This window comes from Helicoverpa zea, chromosome 7, assembly GCF_022581195.2.
Source record: "Helicoverpa zea isolate HzStark_Cry1AcR chromosome 7, ilHelZeax1.1, whole genome shotgun sequence".
In the NCBI taxonomy this organism is placed as follows: Eukaryota; Metazoa; Arthropoda; class Insecta; order Lepidoptera; family Noctuidae; genus Helicoverpa; species Helicoverpa zea.
Genome location: NC_061458.1, coordinates 8,604,370 through 8,626,910, shown reverse-complemented (window position 1 = coordinate 8,626,910; position 22,541 = coordinate 8,604,370). Strand labels below are relative to the sequence as shown.

The following is a 22,541-nucleotide window of genomic DNA, read 5'->3' as shown; positions in this document are numbered from 1 at the left end:
TGAGACACTTACCGACGCAAGGTGAGTATCCATAATCGTAACCTAACAGAGGATCTGTAGCTGGTTCATCGCAACCCATGAGTTCGAATTTCAGACAAGCGTTATCCATGAAGCTCACAATACCCAAAATCACGAATCTAGCTTGTACGAATTTGGGCAAAGTGATCATCGCTAGTTCACCATAGTTTCCAGGATCTCTCATTGTTAGGTTGAAATTGGGGAAGTAAACCACGTAGTTCTCATTTTCAGCTTGTTTGTAGAAGAATCTTATTTCTGTTGGTCTGCCTACAATGTCAGAGGTAACGACACCCTTGACAAGTATAGCTTTAACTCTGTATACTTTTCCTAAGTCAACGCTGACGTAAGTAAAAGCTTCTTGCTTGCCACACCAACCAGTTACTGAGTTGAGCCTGATGTTCCTGGCTTCGTAGTTAGGTCTTTCAGATGTCGCGTTTATTGCAGAGTCGGGTATTCTGCCAGATGCAAGTCCAAGAGGCCTGATTACTTTACATTCAGGCTCTCGTATACAAGTTATAGGTCTTGGGTTGATCAGTATGTAACCTGGCCTGGAACAGCCAAATAGCACTTCAGATCCTTGTTCGTAGCTTCTTGCAATTTGGTAACCGTCTGCTGGCCTGCCTGGGTCTTCACACACTGGACCTTCACATCTTAAATCTCCGAAATCCCAAATACCATTAGCTTGACATCTGACTACATTATCGTGTTTGCTTGTTTGTCCTGCCAGCTTGAAGGTGTTTTGGCATCCAAAGAAGAAAGAGCTTTGGTATTTAGTGTCAGGGTACTGGCCGTATTCAGCTCCTGGCGTAGGCATAGGAGTACCGCAGTCCTTTCTTGGACATTGAGGTTGAGCTCCCGAAAACCAGTAATTGGGTAGACCCTGTAAAAAAGGAAATATTTTAGTTTGTTACTTATTAAACTAATATTTCATTTAAAGTTAGGCAGTTAATAAATGTGTGCAATTTAAACTCACCGGTTTAGGATCATACACGCACTGCCTGAAAGACGATGTTACTGTGTTTCTTAGCTGTCTTCCTGGTGATGTACAGGTGATTGTTACGTTGTCCCTGTATGGAACCAGCACGCTTTCTGGGTCGTCTCTGATTACCTTCAAACCGTCGTTCTTATCATCAGATAATGTCACGCAGCGAGCATCTGTAAAAATAAATTTTCATTAATACGCAGTATTTTTCAGAATCATGATTAAGTATTTTTTACTATAAATGCTGTTCACTTACATTGACACTCAGGTGCTGTACCGTTCCAAGTCCCACTGGAAGTACAAAGAAGTGACGAGAATCCAGACATGACAAATCCAAAGTCACACTGGAACTGAACAATATCTCCAAAGTGGTAAGAATTCTTCGTAGACAGTAGTTTTCCATTTTCAGGAGGTCCCAGAGGCGGGCACATAACTGGTACACAGGATTTGTTCCTTTGGTATGTATCTCCATCTCGTTCACCTGTTTCTGATTTTTCAATTGCAAATCCAGCTGTGCCGTTAGATGAATAAAGTTCGTAACCAATGTTGCAAGCACACGAGAAGTTTCCGGGCCTGGAAAAAGTAAGTCTTCTTTATTATTCACCCTTTTTAATATAAAATTTGCTAGAATTATTCCTTGAGGAAAATAAATACTCACGTGTTTAGACATTTCTGATCACATCCACCGTTATTTTCACTGCATTCATTGATATCTAAACAATCCAATCTGGCACAGCCCATAACTTCGACCTTCAGACATGGTGCGCCAACATAATCTTGGATTTTGAACTTGACGTACTGAGCTTCAATTGGTACTGGCAAGTTGAGTACAGATAGAGTGGGCTCCAAAATTCGGAATTCAACTGCAGTGCCATCAGGATTAGTGTAGTCTTTGAAGACATCAGTCAAGTCGTTAGTGTATTGAATTCTGATAGCAGAAGTGAATGCAATGTTGCCGTCGGCGCGCATGACGCTCATTGTTCTGAATCCTCTGATGATCGTCGGTGCTCTTAAGTCTATGAGAATCCAGTTAGCTCCGGCTTCTAAGTTATTTCCACACCAGCCACCGCCATTATTCAAACGCACCATCTATAACATTCAATAGGAACATTAATATATGTTGGGCAATAAACTTAATGTATAATTAGAGATGAAAAGTAACTTACGCCTCTGGTATATCCAGGTTCTGGAGCAGAAGTTGTTATTGACTCATCAGGAATGGCACCATTAATTAATCCCAAATCACCTACAGGTCTGCAGTCTAAGCTTGGCGCAAAGCCAGGTTTGCAGGGACAGAAGAAACCACCCTGAGTGTTTTTACATTCAGTTGAGGCTGTGTCACATTGGCTATTTGCGCACTCATTGATATCTTCACAAGTTGGTGGGTTATCAAATTCTTGGTTGGGTCCACATTTAAGCACGCTAGGTCCATTCAGTTTGTATCCTGAAAATTAAATTGTATAGTACATATTTAGTTATTCAATAAAAATTTTGTAAAGCGCAAATGGCATCAATATTTAATAGTGATTTTTTACGATATCAATTTATATACGAAAATATATTTACCCTTGAAACATTGAACACGGGCTTCGTCACCAAACATGTAAATCCTAGTCTGATCAACGATGAACCCGTTTTTAATTTCTGGGAATTTGGGGCATAAAGCCTTTGAGCACGTTGGTACATCTCCCGACCAAGTTCCATTGCTCATACAGAGCAGTACCGGCTGTCCAGATCTTACGTAACCAGGTTCGCACTCATATCGAACAATAGTACCGTAGCTACGGCCTCCACCGTTTAATATTGTGACATTGGCGTGAGGGACATCCGGAAGAGCTACGCATTGTGATGCTGTTGAAAAATGTTACAATAGTTAATACCCATCAGAATCAAATAAAAGTTCACTGTAATAACAAATACGAAGGATATCAAATTGAACTTGCATTAATTCGAAAACTTACCCAAACAAGTTGGTGTTCTTTCCCATCGGCCATCAGCAAGACATGAGATTCTCTCAATAGGCTGTCCAGTCGGGAAAGCAAATCCAGCATAACATTGGTAAGTTGCAACACCTCGATAAGTCACGTTAGTGGAGCCAATTGAAAATCCATTATCGATTTGTGGGACTGGACCACAATATACCTCTGTAAAGCAACAATAAAATTACATATGTATACATGAACGTATATATATATAACCTAAAGTAGTATTGCATTGTGAAATGCCACCGTTTCTCGTTTATTACTTGCCTTGACAGCTAGGAATGTAAGTCGTTGACCATTTTCCTCCGTCTAAACATTTTGTTGTGATACGAGATTTCCCTGTGGCGAATTCTTGTCCAGTCGGACATGAGAATGTTATAACTGTTCCAAAGGCGGTATCTCTGTTTGACGCTAAAGCACCAAGTCCGGATTTAAGTGTAGGGCAATCTAAAAAATAAAAGGTGACAGTAGAAAAACTGAGTGCATTCTTGTTTGTTCCACATTTGTTCTATTCCATGTGTGAATAGCTTACCTGCCGAGAACGTCGCCTTCCAACCCATTCCATTATGCAAAGCATCAGACATAAATCGCATCAACATTTCGCCACTGGAAGCAGTCAGTGTTATTCTTGGTTTCACGGTGAATCCATTGTCAGAATGTAATCTTAAGCCACTTGTGCTTGCTCCGTCAAACACTTGCACTATGTCGGATGGGTGAATGTTAAATTCGTCGAATTTTAACGAAAGTGGACCACCGTTAGGGTTCTTGATTCTATATAAACATTCTTGATTATTCGGGTAACTTGTGAGACCATATGCAGGTGATGTAACGGTGCCATTTGCTGCAATTATTGTTGCTCTGCAGCCTTGAGAATATCTCATGTTGAATCCTTTCTTGGAATCGCCAAGACTCGTTCGGAAGTACATGTACAGATGGTTCGTTGTCGATATCACAACCTTTTGATTTTCTTCACCTGGTCCAGTTAACCTGGCTAATACAGGGCTCGATGGAGTATTACCATCTTTAATAACGATGTAATCCCTGTTCATTCCCAATTCTAGGTCCTCGACTTCTAATGAGACTATTCTACCTGGTTGCGCTTCAATCACGTAAACGCATTCTAGACCACCAGGATAACCATTGGGGTAGCCGGGTGAAGTTAGTACTTGACCTTGAGGGGTAGCTCTCAGCATACCTCCACAATTAGAGGACTCCGTCTTCCAAGCTGCGCGGAAACCTTTCCTTTCTACTGAACCATCTGTACTGAATTTAATGATCATGAAGTTCGAAGCGGATACGAAAATTTTGTTAGATAAATCTTGTTTGCCAGAAAGTGTCGCTAAATTTACAGATTTATCTTCGGTCCTGCCACCTACCAGAATTTGAACAGTGTCGAAAGACTTTTCAGTTTCAAAATCTTGGAACTGTAACACGATATTTTGACCTTGTGGCCCCTCGAGAGTCCATTTACAGTCGCTGAAGGGAGGATATTTGTGAGGGTAGTTAGGACTCTCGACTACATCTCCGCTGCTGGCCATGTAGAAGTGACATTCGGAAGCACAGTCCATTTCATCGGAAGCATCACCGCAATCGTCTTGCTTGTCGCATTTGAAGGCTGCGTTTATGCATTTTCCATTTGAACAATGGAAGGTTCCTAAAACAAATTTTAATTGTTTAAGTATTGTTTTGTGTGACCTTAACATTGTATGACTCGAGTAGGTTGGTAATTGAGCATTACAAATTGATTTAAAACAATTGATTGTTGATGTTACTCACCGGCAGGGCAGGCAGTAGCTCGGCACATGAATGGCAAAAGAGTTTCACAGGTCGTTAGCTCCCACGACTGACTATCGGATGTGACGTGAACGTCGACACATTCTCCTTCCTTTGGGTTTGGTTGTCGCAGGTCCCAGAAACCGGCATACTGTGAGACTAGAGCACCAGCAGCTGACTCGAGTGTGTTCGTTCTTAGGTCGTCGACCGTCGCGAGGCCGAGCCAGTAGTGATTGTTGCTGGGGCTGGCTGGCACCATGCTGGCAGTCATGTTGTTTTCAGAATAGCTATCAACAACCATAAGTTCGCTGCCGTACCTGAAGAAGTAAGATAAAATATTTATGAAATCCTATTCATATTCTATAAATCACTAGCGACCCGCCCCGGCTTCGCATAGAATAACAGTATTTCCCCACTATTTAATGTATGGTATTATACATACAAACCTTCCTCTTGAAACTCTCTATCTGATAAAAAAAACTGCATGAAAATGTAGTTTTGAAGATTTAAGCGTACAAAGGGACATAGGGACAGAAAAAGCGACTTTGTTTTATACTATGTAGTGATATGCCCATAAATACTAGTATTAATGTGATATTTACCTTCGACATAGTTCTGCCGCTTTCTCCCACGAATGCCTGATGTTGAAGAATTTGTAACAGTGTAAGCCTTTCAACTCCCATCCTGAAAATAAAAATAAAACGAGATTAGAATAAGACAGTCACTAGAGAAACAAACAAGTTCTTGATACAAATTACTTCACGCAAAGAAAACAGCAAGATTAGAAAATATGTGCAAAGTCAACAGTATAGGCTTTCTACTTTAAAAGGGCTCGGTGAAAGCCACCTAGATATTTCGCAACGAGACAAACAAAATTGTGTTTATATTTTGAGCCTTTAAGCACGCAAACTATTCGAGTAACGGAAAACAATTTCACGAAAAATTTACGTGACGTAATAAAGTAACCGCGCAGTTATTTGTCCGGGTTATGGATCGTGAACATCGAATTACTCTTAAACGCGGTGACGGATCGAAATGTTTTCTCAAGCAAAAGTTGAATGCGTCCTGATTGTGGAGTTGAACCAGTCTAAAGCGATTACTAATTCAAAATTAGTTATTCAACAGGTGTGCTTAACTAGCCTATGAAACTCCCCGAATAAGAGATTGAATCAGAGATTTTAGATTTTGCGGAACAATTCGAAGCGAAGTATTTAATTGTGTTTCAAGAAATTTGCGACTCTGCAAATTTAGTTAACGGTAATTTGCCCTGGTTGAGTTCCTTTAAATGTTGTATTTATTAAACTAAGATGTTAAATTATGTTTCAGTTCAACATGAAACTTCTTGGAAGAAGCGTACCTACACAAACGTTGTGTTTTCGTATGTGTCGGTTTGTTGACGTGCCCTGAAGACCTTTGTAAGCTGTAAACTCAACATAATGGACGTCAAGACGTGCTTAAGTTAGGAAAGCTTACTGCTTTGTACAAGGCTTAACCGCTCGTATCCAAGTCTATTCTACGTTCGTAAATTTCACTTAGTTAATGCATAGTTTGTTCATAAATTGATAGGTACAACATGATTTACAATATTTTATGATTCAACGTCAAAATTCTTCGGAGCAAGTTACTTGAAGGAGAAGTGTATATCGACTATGATCATTAAAGTTTCAAACAAAATCAAATCTTTTTGTACAGTGATAATGCCCGCTGTTATTGTCTGCAGCTAAGCACGACTAATCTTTTTTTAATGATTGGAATTAACGTGACAATATGTATAAATCATTATCTTAAATGTTATGAACACTAAAAGATTAGGTAGTACCTATGCTTTTTGAGGATACAAGGCATTAATACACGAGCGTTGAGTTACCCAAGCAATTGAATGACTTGTTTGAACAATTAAAAGCTTCAACGCAACACAAATAAAACAACATTGAAAACCTATATATTTTTCATTCAATTTCCGCACATTAACTTACAAGATAAAAAAGTAAATAGGCATAAATAGAGCGTGCGAGTTTGATGCGCGATCGCGAAGACCGCGGTGTATCTACGCTTCACCGCGCTCCACGATGCAATGTGTTTGACCCACTTAGCTAGTTATGTTACTGCAGCAAAATGCAATCACTCTGTATACGAGTATATTGTACGCTTTTGCCTAAAACTGCTAACATAAACTCGGCGCTTTATAGCCCGTCTTTTTCGCAAATCGGGTTCGGAACACGACTAAACAATTCAGTATGGAAGCAGTTTCGGACCAGTCAATAGTATAATGCATGATGAAGTTTAAAAGCTGAATGCATTAGCATTGAGTTTGAGTGCTATTAAAAACTGTACGTAAAATATATGCCAATTAGTGATTTATTGGGTTGCATCAACATAGTTGAACGACATAGTAAATACTATTGTTGCATGAGAATATTCGCGGGAGAACGCCTACATACGGCTAATAGTGACGTGCGATGGACGTAATTACCCCGCATAGTGACAAGTCACTGAGTTTTACTGAATAGCTCTAACGTGCAAAGGAAGGATCAAAGCGAATGCTTCCATTGATTTTGTGGCTTATTGCGACTATAGAAAATCTCCACAGACCGATATTCGCCATCATCATCAGAGAATATTGAGTGGAGCATTATAGGCTATAATATCTATGGGGATATTTAACGTATCAACTTGTTGGATACGAGCTACGTACATAAACCTAAATGGTACGGAATTTCCATAAAATGGAATGGTTTACAATATCTTAGTACACTTTTTCTAAGTGAATAATTTAATCCTACACACAACGTAGATTTATTATTTGCGATATAAAGTCAGGACGCTTGAGAGCATGTTGTTATATGGTAGCGTATTACAGTTAGGTCTCCTTATACGTTATTCCCACATGATATATCATGGATATCATCAGTGGGCTTCATAGGGGATCGCATTCATTTCCCATGTCTACGGACTCGGATGACTGAGCTTTGTAACTGTTGAGTATTGAGATACGGGGCTTTCAATCAACGCGGTTCATACCGATTGACTACTTTTCTCATTGGAGAAAGCTACGTATTTAATCGATTACGCACGAATTGAGCAGTTCGGTATGCATTCATATTCGTGTTTGTACGGATGGAGTTACGACATCATTGACATTTAATGATTTAACTTTGCGAAACAATGTTCGCATAATTAAGTGAAAAAAAAACACTTTATTTTGATGATGGGCCTTCGTGTTCGCAAACATTACGCCTTGCAACAAAATAACTTAATTTGTTAGTAATGTAACAGTCAATTATGTTTTGTAACATGAAGAGCACCAGCGAACAGTTTTAGAGACTTTTGAAAAGGCTTTGGCTAAATGGCTGTGAACTTAGCAGTGAGCATAATAATTACAATAAATGCATTCGTCTTATTTAACTGTTCATCAGACAAGACCAACTTTCACAAACAATAAACTAAACCTACGTAACCAAACACATACAAAACAGTTCTGCGTCAATAAGGTTGGCTCCAAACGGGACGAGAGCAATGTCGACCGGTCGCCGACACGGTGGCTGCCGATCAATTGTGTCGAGTGCCTCTTAGCGAGGCAAACCTGAAACCTTTGAAGGATATACGGATATGCCTCCGCACCGGAGATTGACTTACTGCTCTATTTAGATCTGTAGTAGACGGCACGCGCCTACTCTGTGGCTTAGTTACGTACCTACTGATTCTATCGAGCGCACTGCATTGGTTAACAACTAATCTAGCCGTTTCCCGTGGCTTCACTTGACTCCTAAAGGAACTCCTTCCCACATCTTGATCAAAGTAGCTAACTTATTATATACTGCAAAAATAGTTGTTGGCGTTACATGATTAAACATCATCCTCAAATGAATACCAAATTTTGCGTTTGTAAATACCAAGTCATGTGATTAGCGATTCAAAATAAAATGATAGTTTTAAATTCGAAATGAATGCTGCAATATTGTAGCCCGGAGCGTTAATTTTTATATTGTTATCTGCAAATCTAATCGGGGCGGTCGTGGGAAAAATGCAGTCGTACGCAATGAAGTTTCAGTCTGATTTAGTGGAATTGTTACTCATAATTATTACTTCTTCTAGTTTGATTGTTCTCGCATTTGCCATTGCGCTACTTAGAAAAACTGAATATCATTCTTTAGTTGTCATATCACATATTTTATGCAGCACACTTGCTCTGCATAATGGTTTGACACCATATGTCTTGTCGCCATCCATGTCTTTGATTCGAGACTTTTCTGAATTTTAAATCTTCTGTTCATCTTAAAGTTGAAGGTGCAGAGGTTATATTCGTATATAAAGCGTCATCAGTGAGTCACGTCTCGACTATGTATGATCGAGGCGCTGCCTTTCACTCATTACAAATGTGAACCTCCAAGGCTGGCTGTTTGCCGCTCGATTGACTGTAGCGGCACAAAGTCTACATTGTCTCGTTAGATAAAAAAATCAATCAATGATATTCGTGTTACGACACATACGTTTGTATGTGAATTCGAAAAGAATCTAAAATAGTGGAATTACGGAGCTAGATCAAAATGCGAAAGGAAAAGACTTTTCGATTCCTTTGAGCGCTTGAGCTAATGATAAACTCCCTCAAAGACATGTAAAAATCATAGGTACATTCTATTTGAATTAACACACAACCGCACGCAAAAAAAAAAACTTTTTTACTTTGTTATCGACTTCGCATTTGTAGCAATTATCATGAAAAGGAACTAAAGTCCTATAATGTAACGCTAAGTTAAGAAATCCTGTAGGTCGTAATTGAACAATCGCACGTATTGTCAGTGGGAGCGAATGCAAGTAGCTATTCGCCATACTAAGCAACTGACCCAGATTGTGATGCTCCAAATGTCATGGCAGATGCGTGCCAAGTTTAGAATACACTTGTTTATGTTTAGCACGATTGACGTTCATGTGACAGTAACTGACAGTCAAGTAATCAAAGACACGTTAGGAAAACAAGATGTGTTCTTGTGATGAAGACTTATTACTTTTGAGGAGGTTCTGAATTGGAACATTTGTATGTATTTTCTTTTCATTTGGTCGCGTCGTTTATCAACCTATTTGAACAATTGTTATTCTAAGGTTAACCAAAGCTTCATTTATCCTATGGTAATATTTACTCAATTCTCTAATTGACTCATTGAACAAATTAGTGTTCCAAGTTCAAGTTAATATTTTTTCTACTAAATGTATTTTTATAAATTGAACACGGAAGATGCATAAGGTCACTCCACTTAAGTCATTTTTGTGACGTAACCAAAAACAAATGATAGCTGTTGTCGAATAAACAATAGAATTGACAATCATTATCTTTGTGTTAGAAATATTTTATGTATAAATGAAATGAAATGAAATGTTTTAATGTATTTGTATTACTAGCCACTTCAAGTAGGTATTATTACTGACTCTAAAAGATGATGGCTCGTTTAGATGCTCTCATGTTTATTTAGCTGTCTGGCTTTTCTTGAATCCGTATATTAAACATATCGTCACGTACGCGCAATTAATGCCGATAACAAATGGGTGTTATTTTCATCTGAAAGCTATTTTTATTTTATCGAAATCCAGTTTATTTGAGTAAAAGTCACCTTTAAACGAACCAATTGAGTAATCTAGAAATAGAAACTCCACAGGGCTAGACTTAGCCTATCCAATATTATAAGCAAAAGTTTGCATACAAGCAAAGAAGGTCAACTATCAACGTACTAGTAGGTAGCTGTGGTTATGATTAGCCCATGTAGGCCAGGATCTAACGGTACGCCTAGATACAGCCAGTATAGAAAACTGGGGGCTGCAATTACTAAAGATCGATAACACAGCATTCATTCGCTGTACGGGATTACTTTTATGGTTCACGACTGGTTTGTGAGGTTTTATCCGATAGTGACTCAATTGAGATTTAAAATAAAAAGGTTGATATGCTTGTCCTATGAGGGACCTTTGAAGGTACATTGAGGGAACATTTGTACCTATTAAACCGAATGTTAAGATGATCATAATCCAACATGGAACACCAAGCTTTGTAATGTCAAATAGAAAACTTTTTAAGCCAAAATTATTTTAGGACTTTACTGTCATAAAAATACCTAGTCAGGCGAAGAAAATTGATTTAATAAACCAAAAAAAGTCATAAAGCGTCAGAAGCTCTTGAAAATCGTAAACACGTCGTGTCGTATAAAGTGTAAAGAGTGCAGCGTAGTCGGTTGCATTTATCTTAGAGCTTCATAACTCGGGTGCAGCGGTGAAAGCGATGGAATTCAGCCCTGTCGCTTATTGAACAATAGACACGTCTGTTTGCTCAACATTTTGAGTTAATTTTCTTCGCTTATGAAGTCTAAAGTATTTGCTTTGTCAACGCAATATCGTCATCGTTATTGATCTGAGAAATTGTGATGGGAATTTAATTAAGATCTTTGTGGACTTTGGAGATACATACGTAATACAGAATAGGAAGTTCACCTATATTTTTAAAGGTCTTGATTTTGTAAATATTGAATGATAAGTAGGTGGATTCTTCATTCGAAGCATTACAAATATTTAAAAAGACACCTGTGGCACAGTTTCTGCGAATGCAAAACCGAGTGTCCATAACACATTCTGCAATTCACATTATCGTATACCTTGCGTATATTAATCTCGGTATTCAAATGCAGATATAATTTACAAGGTATGTTGGCAAGATGTAGCACGTCGGCGGAGCTTAGGCGTGAATGTTGCTCAATCATAAGCCAGCATAAACTACCATGCTGACATGTATTGCGGTGCTATATAACATGGCATTGTTAGCGTCATTTAGGAACGCAATGTAAATAAACGTACCTAGTAAATGTCGACACAAGTACCTAAGTTACAAGCTTCTGAAAAAGGTGAAATATTTTTATCGACTTAACTTTGGAATGTCAATTAACCTTTGCTAGTTTTAAGTACATTGAATACATTGAATTGACTACATCATTATAATAATGTCAGTATCCACCACATGTCTTTTCAAAATCGAAAAGCATAAATTGATTACTTTCTTCCCATTCACAACTCACAACACACACTTTTCCATGGTATCGTGTTATAAAATGCATACAGTATCAGGTGATGGTGAACCGTCTGCTCGATTGTCAATAGTATCGACATACACTCAAGGAGCTATTAGTATTCAGTGCAATGGCAAACCACCTTTCTAGTGTTCGCAGTGTCCCACTAGAATATAGCATTGATTTGTCTCTAGAGTGTCGTCGGCGGTGCTCAATCTTTCGGCCGCATTTGTATTCCTGCCAGTAAGTGTACCATTGGATGGAAAGAAATCGGTTTGAGAATAAATATCTGTTGAACAAAGATTGCTCGATTGTTCTGCGTAACTCGTTATGCGTCTGATTTGTTTGACTACGAGAGATGAGTAAATGTTTGAGCATGTAGATGTATTCTGTCGTTTAAATTATGAAATTGTTCCACATTACAAAAAAGTCTTCAATAATAAGTTCCTTTACAGTCTCAACTCCTGGAAAATTTTCTTAGTTTAGGTACGTGAGTTAAGGACAGCTAAAACATCCTTCAATTACCTATGTCACAATTTGATGCAACGACTTCCAAAAATCCTACGTGTTGCATCGAAGTTTTATGAATAGTTTGAATACCACTGGTCTTGTCTATGAGCCGGAGCGATAGTGTTTCCAGTGACAGAAGCTATTCAAACAAGGCTATGGACTAATTAAGATTGCATATACGTTACTTCCTGCAGGATCATGTAATCAAGTTAATTTAGCACTTTCTACTTTTAGAGTTTTATATCCGTTTAATGAAAAGTCTTTCGAAATAATACCTTCATGTTTGCTTTCGAAAGTTTTTGGAGTTCTATGAAATATGGGCGAGTCATTTCCCGGTATTAATTTTTGTAGACTCTCAGCATATATCGCATTTTGTATCTTAAAAATATGCTCTTACGGTAAAAACTTTAAAAGTAAAATATGAAATAATTTTTAGCCAGTGATGGTTTTATAGTCTTGTCGTAGCTTTTATCAAACATTAGCTGTTTGATAAAAGCTGATAAACAGGTCTGTAGCTACACAGTCTGAAAATTATTCATTTTAAATTCAAAGTAAATCCAATCATTCGTCGAAATGATTGTTCGTCATTAAATTGTTGACCTTTGACATTCATTGCCTTCGGAAAGCAAACAAAAGGGAGAGCTGTTGGTAATTTATGCAGATATGTTGCCGACCTCCGTAATTTGGCGTGGGTGTACCGCATTTTTTAACACTGTTCGTAATTTTGTACCGGATTGACTGAGGATGAGAATAAAATTGTTATGTTATTTTTATCAATTTTTTGATATGTTATTTTTATCATCATCCTCCGAGCCTTTTCCCAATCATGTTGAGGTCGGCTTCCAGTCTAACCGGATTCAGCTGAGTACCAATGCTTTACAAGAAGCGACTGCCTATCTGACCTCCTCAACCCAGTTACCCGGGCAACCCGATACCCCTTGGTTAGACTGGTGTCAGACTTACTGGCTTCTGACTACCCGTTACGACTGCCAAGGATGTTCAATGACAGCCGGGATCTACAGTTTAATGTGCCATCCGAAACACAGTCAATGGTATCTAAGATATACTTAGAAAGTACATACAAACTTAGAAAAGTTGCATTGGTACTTGCCTGACCTGGGATCGAACCCGCGCCCTCATACTTGAGAGGTTGGTCCTTTACCCACTAGGCCACCACGACTTTTTTTTTTCAATTTTTTGATATGTTATTTTTATCTTGATTTACAATTCATTTAGTAAGAAACGGGTAGAAAAAACACATTGGTAAGTGTATACTTGTGAAAAATGCAATAAAGCAAAAAAAAAAAAATAATTACAAACATTCCAATTGAAAACCTCCTTTTTGTGAAGACGGTTAAAAAACTCATGTTTCTTTTGGCATTGGAGTAATATTATTGAGAAATGGTTATTTTTTTTTGTACTCTCACAATTACAAAAAGGAAGAGAAACAGTGCGTAGACACATAATATGTTTTAGAATTGTAATAAAGATAGATAACGCTTAATTTGCTCTTGAGAATACTGTTCACTTATCTCGTAAGTGATCCATAGTTTAACTTCGAAACAAAGTTTAATGTTTGAGGTATTAGAAATTTGATACAGAGCTATATATTTTCATGAATAATATAATTTAACTTTATGTCGGCGAGTGTAAATAAGAGGGATTATCATATATCTAAAGCATCTCACGTTTATTGCCTTAAGAACTTTGAGGAGCTAAGTTAAAATTATCTTTTCAGATTTATTTGAGTTGTATATTACTTTTTTATGCTAAATAGAGTGTACTTTGTTGAAGTTTTCTTCAGGTACTTTTTCAATGTGTATTCATTAAGGTTGTTGCAATTCCTGAAAAACCAAATATAGGTATAAGTATATTCTTTTACTTTTTGTAAAGCTCATTTTAACAAGAACTAACAATACATCGAAACCATCATCAAAATCATTAGCTAATGAGCAGCGGCGGCCCTAGCCATTGCGAGGCTACGTGCGGCAGGTCTATGCGAGGCCCTTTGTCTAAAGTGAAAAGTATGTGTTGCGAGAGTAAGCTGGCGTTTTGATTTAGCTAATCGTCATGTTTGAGGAGGAATGCTCAAGTTAAACTAATTAAAATTTTATTTTTACTACAGTTTATATTTAAAGAATCACAAAATTAACAAATATTAAACTAAAATCTTTAATTAAAGCAGATTAATCGAATGAATGAGCAATGTCATTTTCGATCGAAAGAATAGCAAAGGCTGAAAGTCGATCTTGTGTCATCGAATTCCTTAAATGTTTCCATATTTATGTTTTAATAATTGTAAGCCTCGAAAACTGCTTTTTCGATATTATTATTTTATTATTCGAATTCTCAAGACTATTTCGGTAGTGGGATTAATTTCAGTTAAATTATTTTCTAATATACATTTCAGCACCGAGATAATATTCAGCTCTTCGTATAACTGATTCAGGGCCGTCTCTGGCTCATGTAGCACCCGGGTGCAATCATGACCCAAGCGCGCCCTATGTATTGAAAGATTGTAACTTGAGTAGTTCGAACGTCGTAAATAAGAAAGTTCATTACGGAAACTAGGAGTTATTTTCTTGTAATTTTTTTCTAGAATTATTTTCTTGTTAATAAAAGGACTTAAAAGCGGCGCTACCTTCTAGGTTCGGCTAAAAAAGGATGAAAAAATAAAACAAACGGAAAGTAAAGGACCCGCGAGCGTAGCGAGCGCAAAAATTTTTGAGCTTTAGGTCACTAAAGCACCTAAAGTATCCTACTTATATTATAAATGTGAAAGTTTGTGAGAATGTATGGATGTATGTTTGTTATTCAATCACGCAAAAACGGCTGGACCGATTTGATTGAAATTTGGTATGTAGATAGGTGATACCCTGAATTAACACATAGGCTACTTTTTATCAACACACCACTCGGGCGAAGCCGTTGACGGAAGCTGGTAATAAATAACAGTGAAAGGTGAAGTCGCGAGCGTAGCGAGCGCGAAAATTTTTGAGTTTTGGGACATAAAAGTACTCTAATCAAGTTAGAAGGTAAGGTACTGTCAAGTGAACAACCGCGAGCGTAGCGAGCGCGAATTTTTTAAAATTGTTTAAGGACTCTCAAAGCATAAATAAAAAAAATCCGTGACTGGATCGAGAGCCAGTTGTTTTTGTTACTTTAGTGTTCCAACTTTTTGTTAAATTGAGGACTCAAAAAGTAAACGCAGAATGAATTAGAAATAAAGAAAAAATGCACATTCTTTTCTTGGACCTGATATATATATATCTTCTAATTATATTTTTTTTTATATTAGTGTGGGTTGTAGCGCGAGGCCCCCCCAAGCGCGAGGCCCTGTGCGATGGCACAGTTCGCACACCCCTAGGGCCGCCACTGCTAATGAGTTGAAACCTACACATAGTCCTCAAACAATAACAGTGAGCATAAATAATTACCGTTCATTATGATTGATAGAACACAAGGCTGACTCAAGGACTAAATCCTCGTTAGGTTCTAATTAGCTCTTACTTTCGTTATATATGTTACCGTAAGATTACAAACATCGTTAGATTACAATCTATCTCGAGAGATTGTAAACTGTCGAATTATTGTGAACCGTAACATCTGATTGCAATTTAACGCATTATTTTTCGCTATATTATAATCTATCGATGAGAAATTGTCAAATTGTCAACTGTCCGAAAGCTCTCTCTGATTGGTCAGTCTTTTTGTAAGATCGACCAATCACGACCAGCCGTTCTGTTCCCATGGAGTTCCCGTAGAGTTAGGAATGAAATAGAGGTGTCAGTTAAATAAAATAAATGCTCTTCAAAAATTCTTCAAGTATTAAATTTATATAAAAATAACTCTTATAAAAATACAGTTAGGTATTTTGTCTTCAAATACAAACTAATATTTAAAAATAAAATAAAAGGGGTGCTAATTAAACAGGCTTCTTTTTAATATCATTATTCGCCCCCAAAAATGTATGTTGCCTTCTAAATTACTAAGTCAGCCACAATTAATAAAGCGTCGAGCATCTAAATAATACTATCTTAGCCACGAGTTATCTTCCACTCTAAATACAACTCAGCATGATGGTTATTTTTTTGCATCTAAATTTGTAGCATGCATTCTAACAGTAAACTTCTTAAATACTATTAAATGACATCATAAAAATATTTATTTACCTTCTAATTTTTTAACTCGTACCTACTGAGTTTTTTGTTTAAAATATAACACATCCCATATTAATTGACCCAGCATGGAAGTAAGCATGCAACATGCAGCAAGCATAACTTCTGTCACGGCTCCGGCGCTGCGGGGCTCCGGCGGTCCCATGCGAGCTTATCGTCGCAGATGGTTTTCACGCTCACCACCGCAGCTTCGGCTTGCTGGCCGGCAGAGCCGGCCAGCCTCAGCCGCGGCGGCGAGCGCTGAAACTACCTGCGCCTCAGCTCGCAGGCCGCCTCGCCCCTCCGCGCCTACGCGGTTTTGAATTGCACTCTAGGGGTAGGGCAGACAAGACTACGTGGAGTCGGTTTTGCAGCGATTCGTTTTCGTCACTAACTTCAATTTTTAATACAATTTTTAATTGTGTGTAATTTGAGTCTTAAAAATTAAGTACAATTTTTGATTTTATAAAAAATTAAACCGTCACTTATTTTTGCACGTCAAAGAGCTGTGACACCGGGAGTTGCAAAGAACATTGTCTTTTTTGACGTTCTACCAATCAGCGCGCAAGATGCATTCCGTTCTACGCCAGTTGACAATTTGACCGCTCTACATCGCTCTCGATCTTACAAAAAGACTGACCAATCAGGGAGAGCTTTCGGACAGTTGACAATTTGACAATTTCTCATCGATAGATTATAATATAGCGAAAAATAATGCGTTAAATTGCAATCAGGTGTTACGGTTTACAATAATTCGACAGTTTACAATCTCTCGAGATAGATTGTAATCTAACGATGTTTGTAATCTTACGGTGACATATACAAATAAACAGATGTATGTACGTATGTAACAGTTTGTACTCCTAATTAACGTTTACGAGCTTTGCTCGATAAGCTGACGTCAGCCGTACTGCCTTCGTTTTTCAAAACTTTTATAAAGCGATTCGTTTTTGTTTTTCTACGAAGCCGAACATACTCAATTGGAATGTTGTATTAAATAAATTGAATTAATAATAATAATAATAATGCCCCGCAGGGCATCTGAGGCGGATGACGGGGAGTAGCGACCCCGCGGGGCTATATATCCGAGTGCTCCAGGGAGAGTATACTGTCCCCCACCTCCGGCTTGCCGGAGTGAAGCATGACGGGGGATAGGTCTCCCGCCTCTTGGCTTGCCTTCATCGGCCGGTCAGAGTGGAGTCGCTAGAGCAAGGTTAGTCCTGCTCGGAGGGTAGGTGCCTCGTGGTAAGTGGCGAGTGGGCCGGTGATGCTGGACCCACAGGGAGCGCGTGATCTGCGTTTAAAGTCCGCCGAGGTATCCTCACCCTTCTCAGCCGCTCATGTCCCTGTTGCCCTCTTGTTGCTTTTCAGTGACTGATTCCCGGGGGCCCAGTAAGTGAGTTGGCGAGTCTCCACCTGCCATTTTAACATGTATTTAATACATTGTCATCGGCAGGTGCCATAGTTCCCGTAGTTTCCCCATTCCTAGTCCATTAGCATCCCATCACAATAGCCTAAGTAGTTTTCATCCATAGTTAGCAATAGTTTAGCACAGAACCGGGGATTGTCCTTGGGTACATTTCTATAGTGTATACAGGGATAATCGTCGGTTTTGTGTTACCATTTCATTAAAGTTGTCTCAAAAGGGCTTCAGCGTGTTGGCTTCGGCCCCACGTTCGCCTTCCAAAAATCCGGGACTCTGTAGTCCCGTGGTCGGTTAGAGACATACAAATAATAATAATAATAATCAATTTTAATTCAGATAAAAACAATCCATTATTGTTAGTAAAGACACACAGCTTATAATCTAGTATTAGTACATAAACACACATTTAGGCAACACATTAATTAAAAATTTTATATAATCATGTCATGACAAATAAACAAAATACAATTCATTAAAAAAAAAAAAAAAAACGTACACAACTCAACACTACTTCTGGGCACGGTTTGTAGACAACACTTGCGTCTTTGTCCAGTGTTTTAATATGAGGCCATCAGTCCGATCTGCCACAGTCCTCAAGAGACTGTTAGCGCTGCCCCGCACCCGACACATCAGGGATGCGATTCTCTTTCGGATGATAGCGTGAAAGTCATCAATACGCGCCTCCGCAAACATCCCTGATGCACTGCAGTGTCGCGGCAATCTCAATAGTGCCCTGTATGCGTTATTGAATTGGATTCGTAAGGCGCTGTAGGCCCTCTGCGTATAGTCGACCCATAGGCTGCAAGTGTAGAGAGATGTGCAGTACGCTCTGAACAGAGTATTCTTGACATCCCTTGAGCACTTTGCAAACCTACGGATCAACATATTGCTCCTGACTGACAGCGCCCTACGTTCCCTTTCAATGTCATTATTATCAGTCTGCGTAGCAGTGACCCAGTGCCCCAGATATTTAAAAGAAGTGACCCACTCTAAAGCAGTCCCTACAAGTGTAATAGGTGGTACATCATAGCTTTTAGTGCCTGCCTTGAACAGCAGACACTCGCTCTTCTTCGCATTATATCTAAGTCCATGGGCCTCCGCATAACGCTCACACACCGACAATAGCGTTTTGAGGGCGCTGATCGATGGAGCCAGCAGCACCATGTCGTCGGCGTAACTGATATTGTTGACAAGTGTTCCGTCAATCGAACAACCTACCATAGTGCCGCTGAGCTCACGAACCAGCCGATCCACATACAGACAGAAGAGTTTTGGTGACGTAAGGCCGCCCTGCCTCACCCCACACTCCAGCCCGTACGGATCGGATAGCGCACCTGCCCACCTAACCATATTGGTTTGATGACCGTACCAAAACTTAAACAACTCAATCAACTCACCTGGTAGCGTTGTTTCTTCATACATCTTCTTCCACAATACACCATAGGACACCAGATCGAAGGCTTTAGATAAGTCTAGAAAACATGCATACACAGGGGTTTTCCTGTCCGTATAGTATCGAACAGTGTGCTTGAGACAAAGAACAGCTTGTTCAGTTGACAGACCAGTTCTGAATCCAAACTGAGCGTCGTGAAGCGACAGATGTTTATCTAACTGTCTGTCCAGCACACTGTCCAACACCTTCGCCATTACCGTAGCCAACGATATGGGCCTATAGTTATTTATGTCCGAAGAGTCCCCGGTGCGATTCTTAATGATGGGTACCACCAAAGTCTTCATTAAGTCGGGTGGAAGGTAGGTATGCGAGAGACACAAATTGAAGAACAACGCCAAAACTCTGGGCATATGTACACCCGCATTTTGTAAATGCTCAATGCTTAGAAAATCATGCCCAGGTGACTTTCCACGCTTCATGTCTCTCAATACTGCCACTATTTCCTTAGATGAAACCCTTAACAATGATTTCATCGCGGGCTCCCTATCTGTCGAGACTTCACCCATTTCACCTAACGGGGCCTTCACAACAAAGTGATTTTTAAATAAATTTGAAATTGCTGCAGGCTCGCTAACACCCTCAACACTTGCAGGAAGGCTCGACCTGCTATTTAGTTGGTTGGTATGCTTCCAAAACTTACTGAAATCTTTTTTATCGTGGCAGGAAGCTATAATATTCATTTTAATTTGTTCCCTATTTTCCTGGCACCACTTCAGTTTACTTTTAAAAACTCGTTTAGTTTCTTTCATAATATCATATACAGTGCCATTTTTAGGTTCACCGCAAAACACCCAATTCTGGAAAGCCCGTCGAGCCTCCAAATGCGCCTGACGAACATATTTGTTCCAGCCTATTACTGGTTGTCTTTTGTTATGTTCCGGCCCAGAGTAGGTAACACTTGATGATTCACTTAATATGTTAACAATTTGACTATATATTTTATCAATAACGCATCTATGATTTACAATTGTACACAATGTGTCACTACAGTTTTTTAAATCAGGAGGGAAATCAATATTTCTCAGTCTTGTCGTACATAATTTTTTATACATGTCAATTTGTGTCAAATCCCTTTCACCCCATACAATTTTATTACGTACGCTATCATGACATCTGGTCTTGGCTTTAAGTACACTCAAGTTACAGGTAACTTGTAAAGGAATATGGTCTGACCAATAAACATTATATAATATCTTAACGTTAGCTACGGAAGTCCACGCCGCTTCAGATACCAAACAATGGTCTAACCAACTATGAGATCCATAAATGTCACTTACGTAAGTATATGAGTCCGATGAAAGTCCTAAAATTTCAACATCAGCACAGCGCCACTTCTGTTCAACACAAAAGTCAAACAGTTCATCGCCAAACCGCTCGCCGGGTTGCGCATTATAGTCACCCAACATGAACACAGAGTCTACGTTGGACTCCTCCACTATCGCCGCCATTTCACCCAAACACTCTGTATAATAATATTAAAGGGAGGTTTCTTTAAGAATAATATAATATATTGGGAAATCCAACAATTTTTTTTTCGTATTATTTACGCTTCATGCAAAAATCAGTTCTAGACCAAAGAGCAATATTTGTTTTTTCTTCGCAATATTGTGGCTGACGGTAATTTTATGCGAACTGCCTTGGATCTGAGTTTCCTGTATAATTTGCTTCTCAAATTATCTCAATCAACTAATTTGTGAGTAAAAATTGTTTTTTGTTCCATTTATTTGATTAAGTAATTAACAAGACGTAATTTCGTGTCAAAACGATTCTCTAATGGCATCTTCGCGGGAACTTTGTTCAGTAATGCTGTTTGAGTTTCTAAAGCTTTATATCGACGTACTGTAAACAACAGCTACACGGATTAACTCCATTGAATTACGTGTAATCACAAGTCTGTCGCGTTAATTCCAGATTGGAGCGATTTTCGATTCAATCTGTCTACAGGAACATTGTTATTTGCGACTGTTGCTCCAATATCCTGCGTAATTATATTACTGGGTGAATAACAGGTTGTGGCTGCACCCTAACTTTATTTTCAGAACTAAAATGTGGTTTATTGCTAAGCACTGTGCCTAGTTTTTGTGCAATGTTGTGTAACAGTAGGTAATAGGAATCGCTGAGAACTCTGTTGAATAATCTTGATGTTTAACTATGTAGGTGTTACGTTGTAAGGAAATAGAACGAGAGATAATGCAACGGAGTCAATGACCTTTTAATGAGTTTCGAGATTTTCATAAAAAAAAACATAGGTATTTGATTCATTCTTAATATGAAGTGTAATAAGGTTATCTGTTTTTAATAAAGAGTAACCGTGATCTAATGGATAACATTAAACTACATAATACCTGGTGGATTTAGGTAGGTACTATTGTATCACAAGATTGCGTAATACGTTGTAAATTAATCTCATATTTTAAAAACAAACCCTTTTCATTTTATAAATTTTCTTTCTTGTAAAATTTAAAAGGATATTTCTCTTCCTTTTTCACTTGATTAAAATTTCTGGGAAAACGTCAATCGATACCATATTCATATTTTCCGCATTCATTATCCACCCTTCGTTTCGCATTAAATCGTTGTTTGTCAGGCAATTAGGGGCAATACTTTAGCCCAGTGACGTAGGTCCTCAACGTTTGATTACGCGAGTTCATCAGTGCACGTGTGTCGGGACTCGAGGCAATTTCCTAGGCTAATTATGTGGCTGATGAAAACCGACGTAGTCACAAACTCAATTCATTTCGCCTACGTTTCAGCTCATGATTCAAAATAGAATCCTTTAGTAGGTCAAACAGTTTGAAAGGGTTGACATAAAATAACGTATCTGAAACGCCATTCCACTTTCATAATTAATTGCAAAAGCAATTGAATGATATTTACGTGTACCTGAATTGTTTACTTAGTAGGTACGTGTTGGAGACTTATTTTAGTTTCTAGAAAATATACTAGGTACCTACATGTTCTCGACGTCAATGTGTATTGTTATCTAATAAATACCAACGTTAGTACTTACACTGGAAATTGGTATTTTAAATGCAACAAGTGCACTTAGAAAACTCATTTAGAATAAGAAAAGCACTTTCTTTTCACTTTGCATACGCGGAAAACACATTAAGTTATCTAAACTTTACACGTAGAGCCTCCGAACGTACATATGTTACGGAGACCGCATCATTTATCTAGAGGTCGGGTCCTGA

General features: G+C 38.5%; 1 protein-coding gene and 1 long non-coding RNA gene across 2 annotated transcripts in view; one reads left to right on the top strand and one right to left on the bottom strand.

The window, feature by feature from the left end:
- The window catches only part of LOC124632008, an 85,372-nt gene that overhangs the window by 869 nt on the left and 61,962 nt on the right, over window positions 1-22,541 (top strand). Inside the window, exon 2 of the long non-coding RNA XR_006984569.1 lies at window positions 1,269-1,371. This is a non-coding gene — a long non-coding RNA (uncharacterized LOC124632008). The remainder of the gene's footprint in view (window positions 1-1,268; window positions 1,372-22,541) is intronic.
- LOC124632004 (sushi, von Willebrand factor type A, EGF and pentraxin domain-containing protein 1) overlaps window positions 1-22,541 on the bottom strand; it is a 73,797-nt gene that overhangs the window by 10,750 nt on the left and 40,506 nt on the right. The window contains exons 4-14 of the mRNA XM_047166658.1: window positions 5,358-5,439; window positions 4,759-5,072; window positions 3,515-4,636; window positions 3,250-3,429; window positions 2,962-3,144; window positions 2,567-2,851; window positions 2,167-2,444; window positions 1,659-2,089; window positions 1,257-1,573; window positions 992-1,173; window positions 13-898 (exon numbers count right to left, since the gene is read on the bottom strand). Coding sequence (XP_047022614.1) covers window positions 13-898; window positions 992-1,173; window positions 1,257-1,573; window positions 1,659-2,089; window positions 2,167-2,444; window positions 2,567-2,851; window positions 2,962-3,144; window positions 3,250-3,429; window positions 3,515-4,636; window positions 4,759-5,072; window positions 5,358-5,439 — 4,260 coding nt within the window. The remainder of the gene's footprint in view (window positions 1-12; window positions 899-991; window positions 1,174-1,256; window positions 1,574-1,658; window positions 2,090-2,166; window positions 2,445-2,566; window positions 2,852-2,961; window positions 3,145-3,249; window positions 3,430-3,514; window positions 4,637-4,758; window positions 5,073-5,357; window positions 5,440-22,541) is intronic.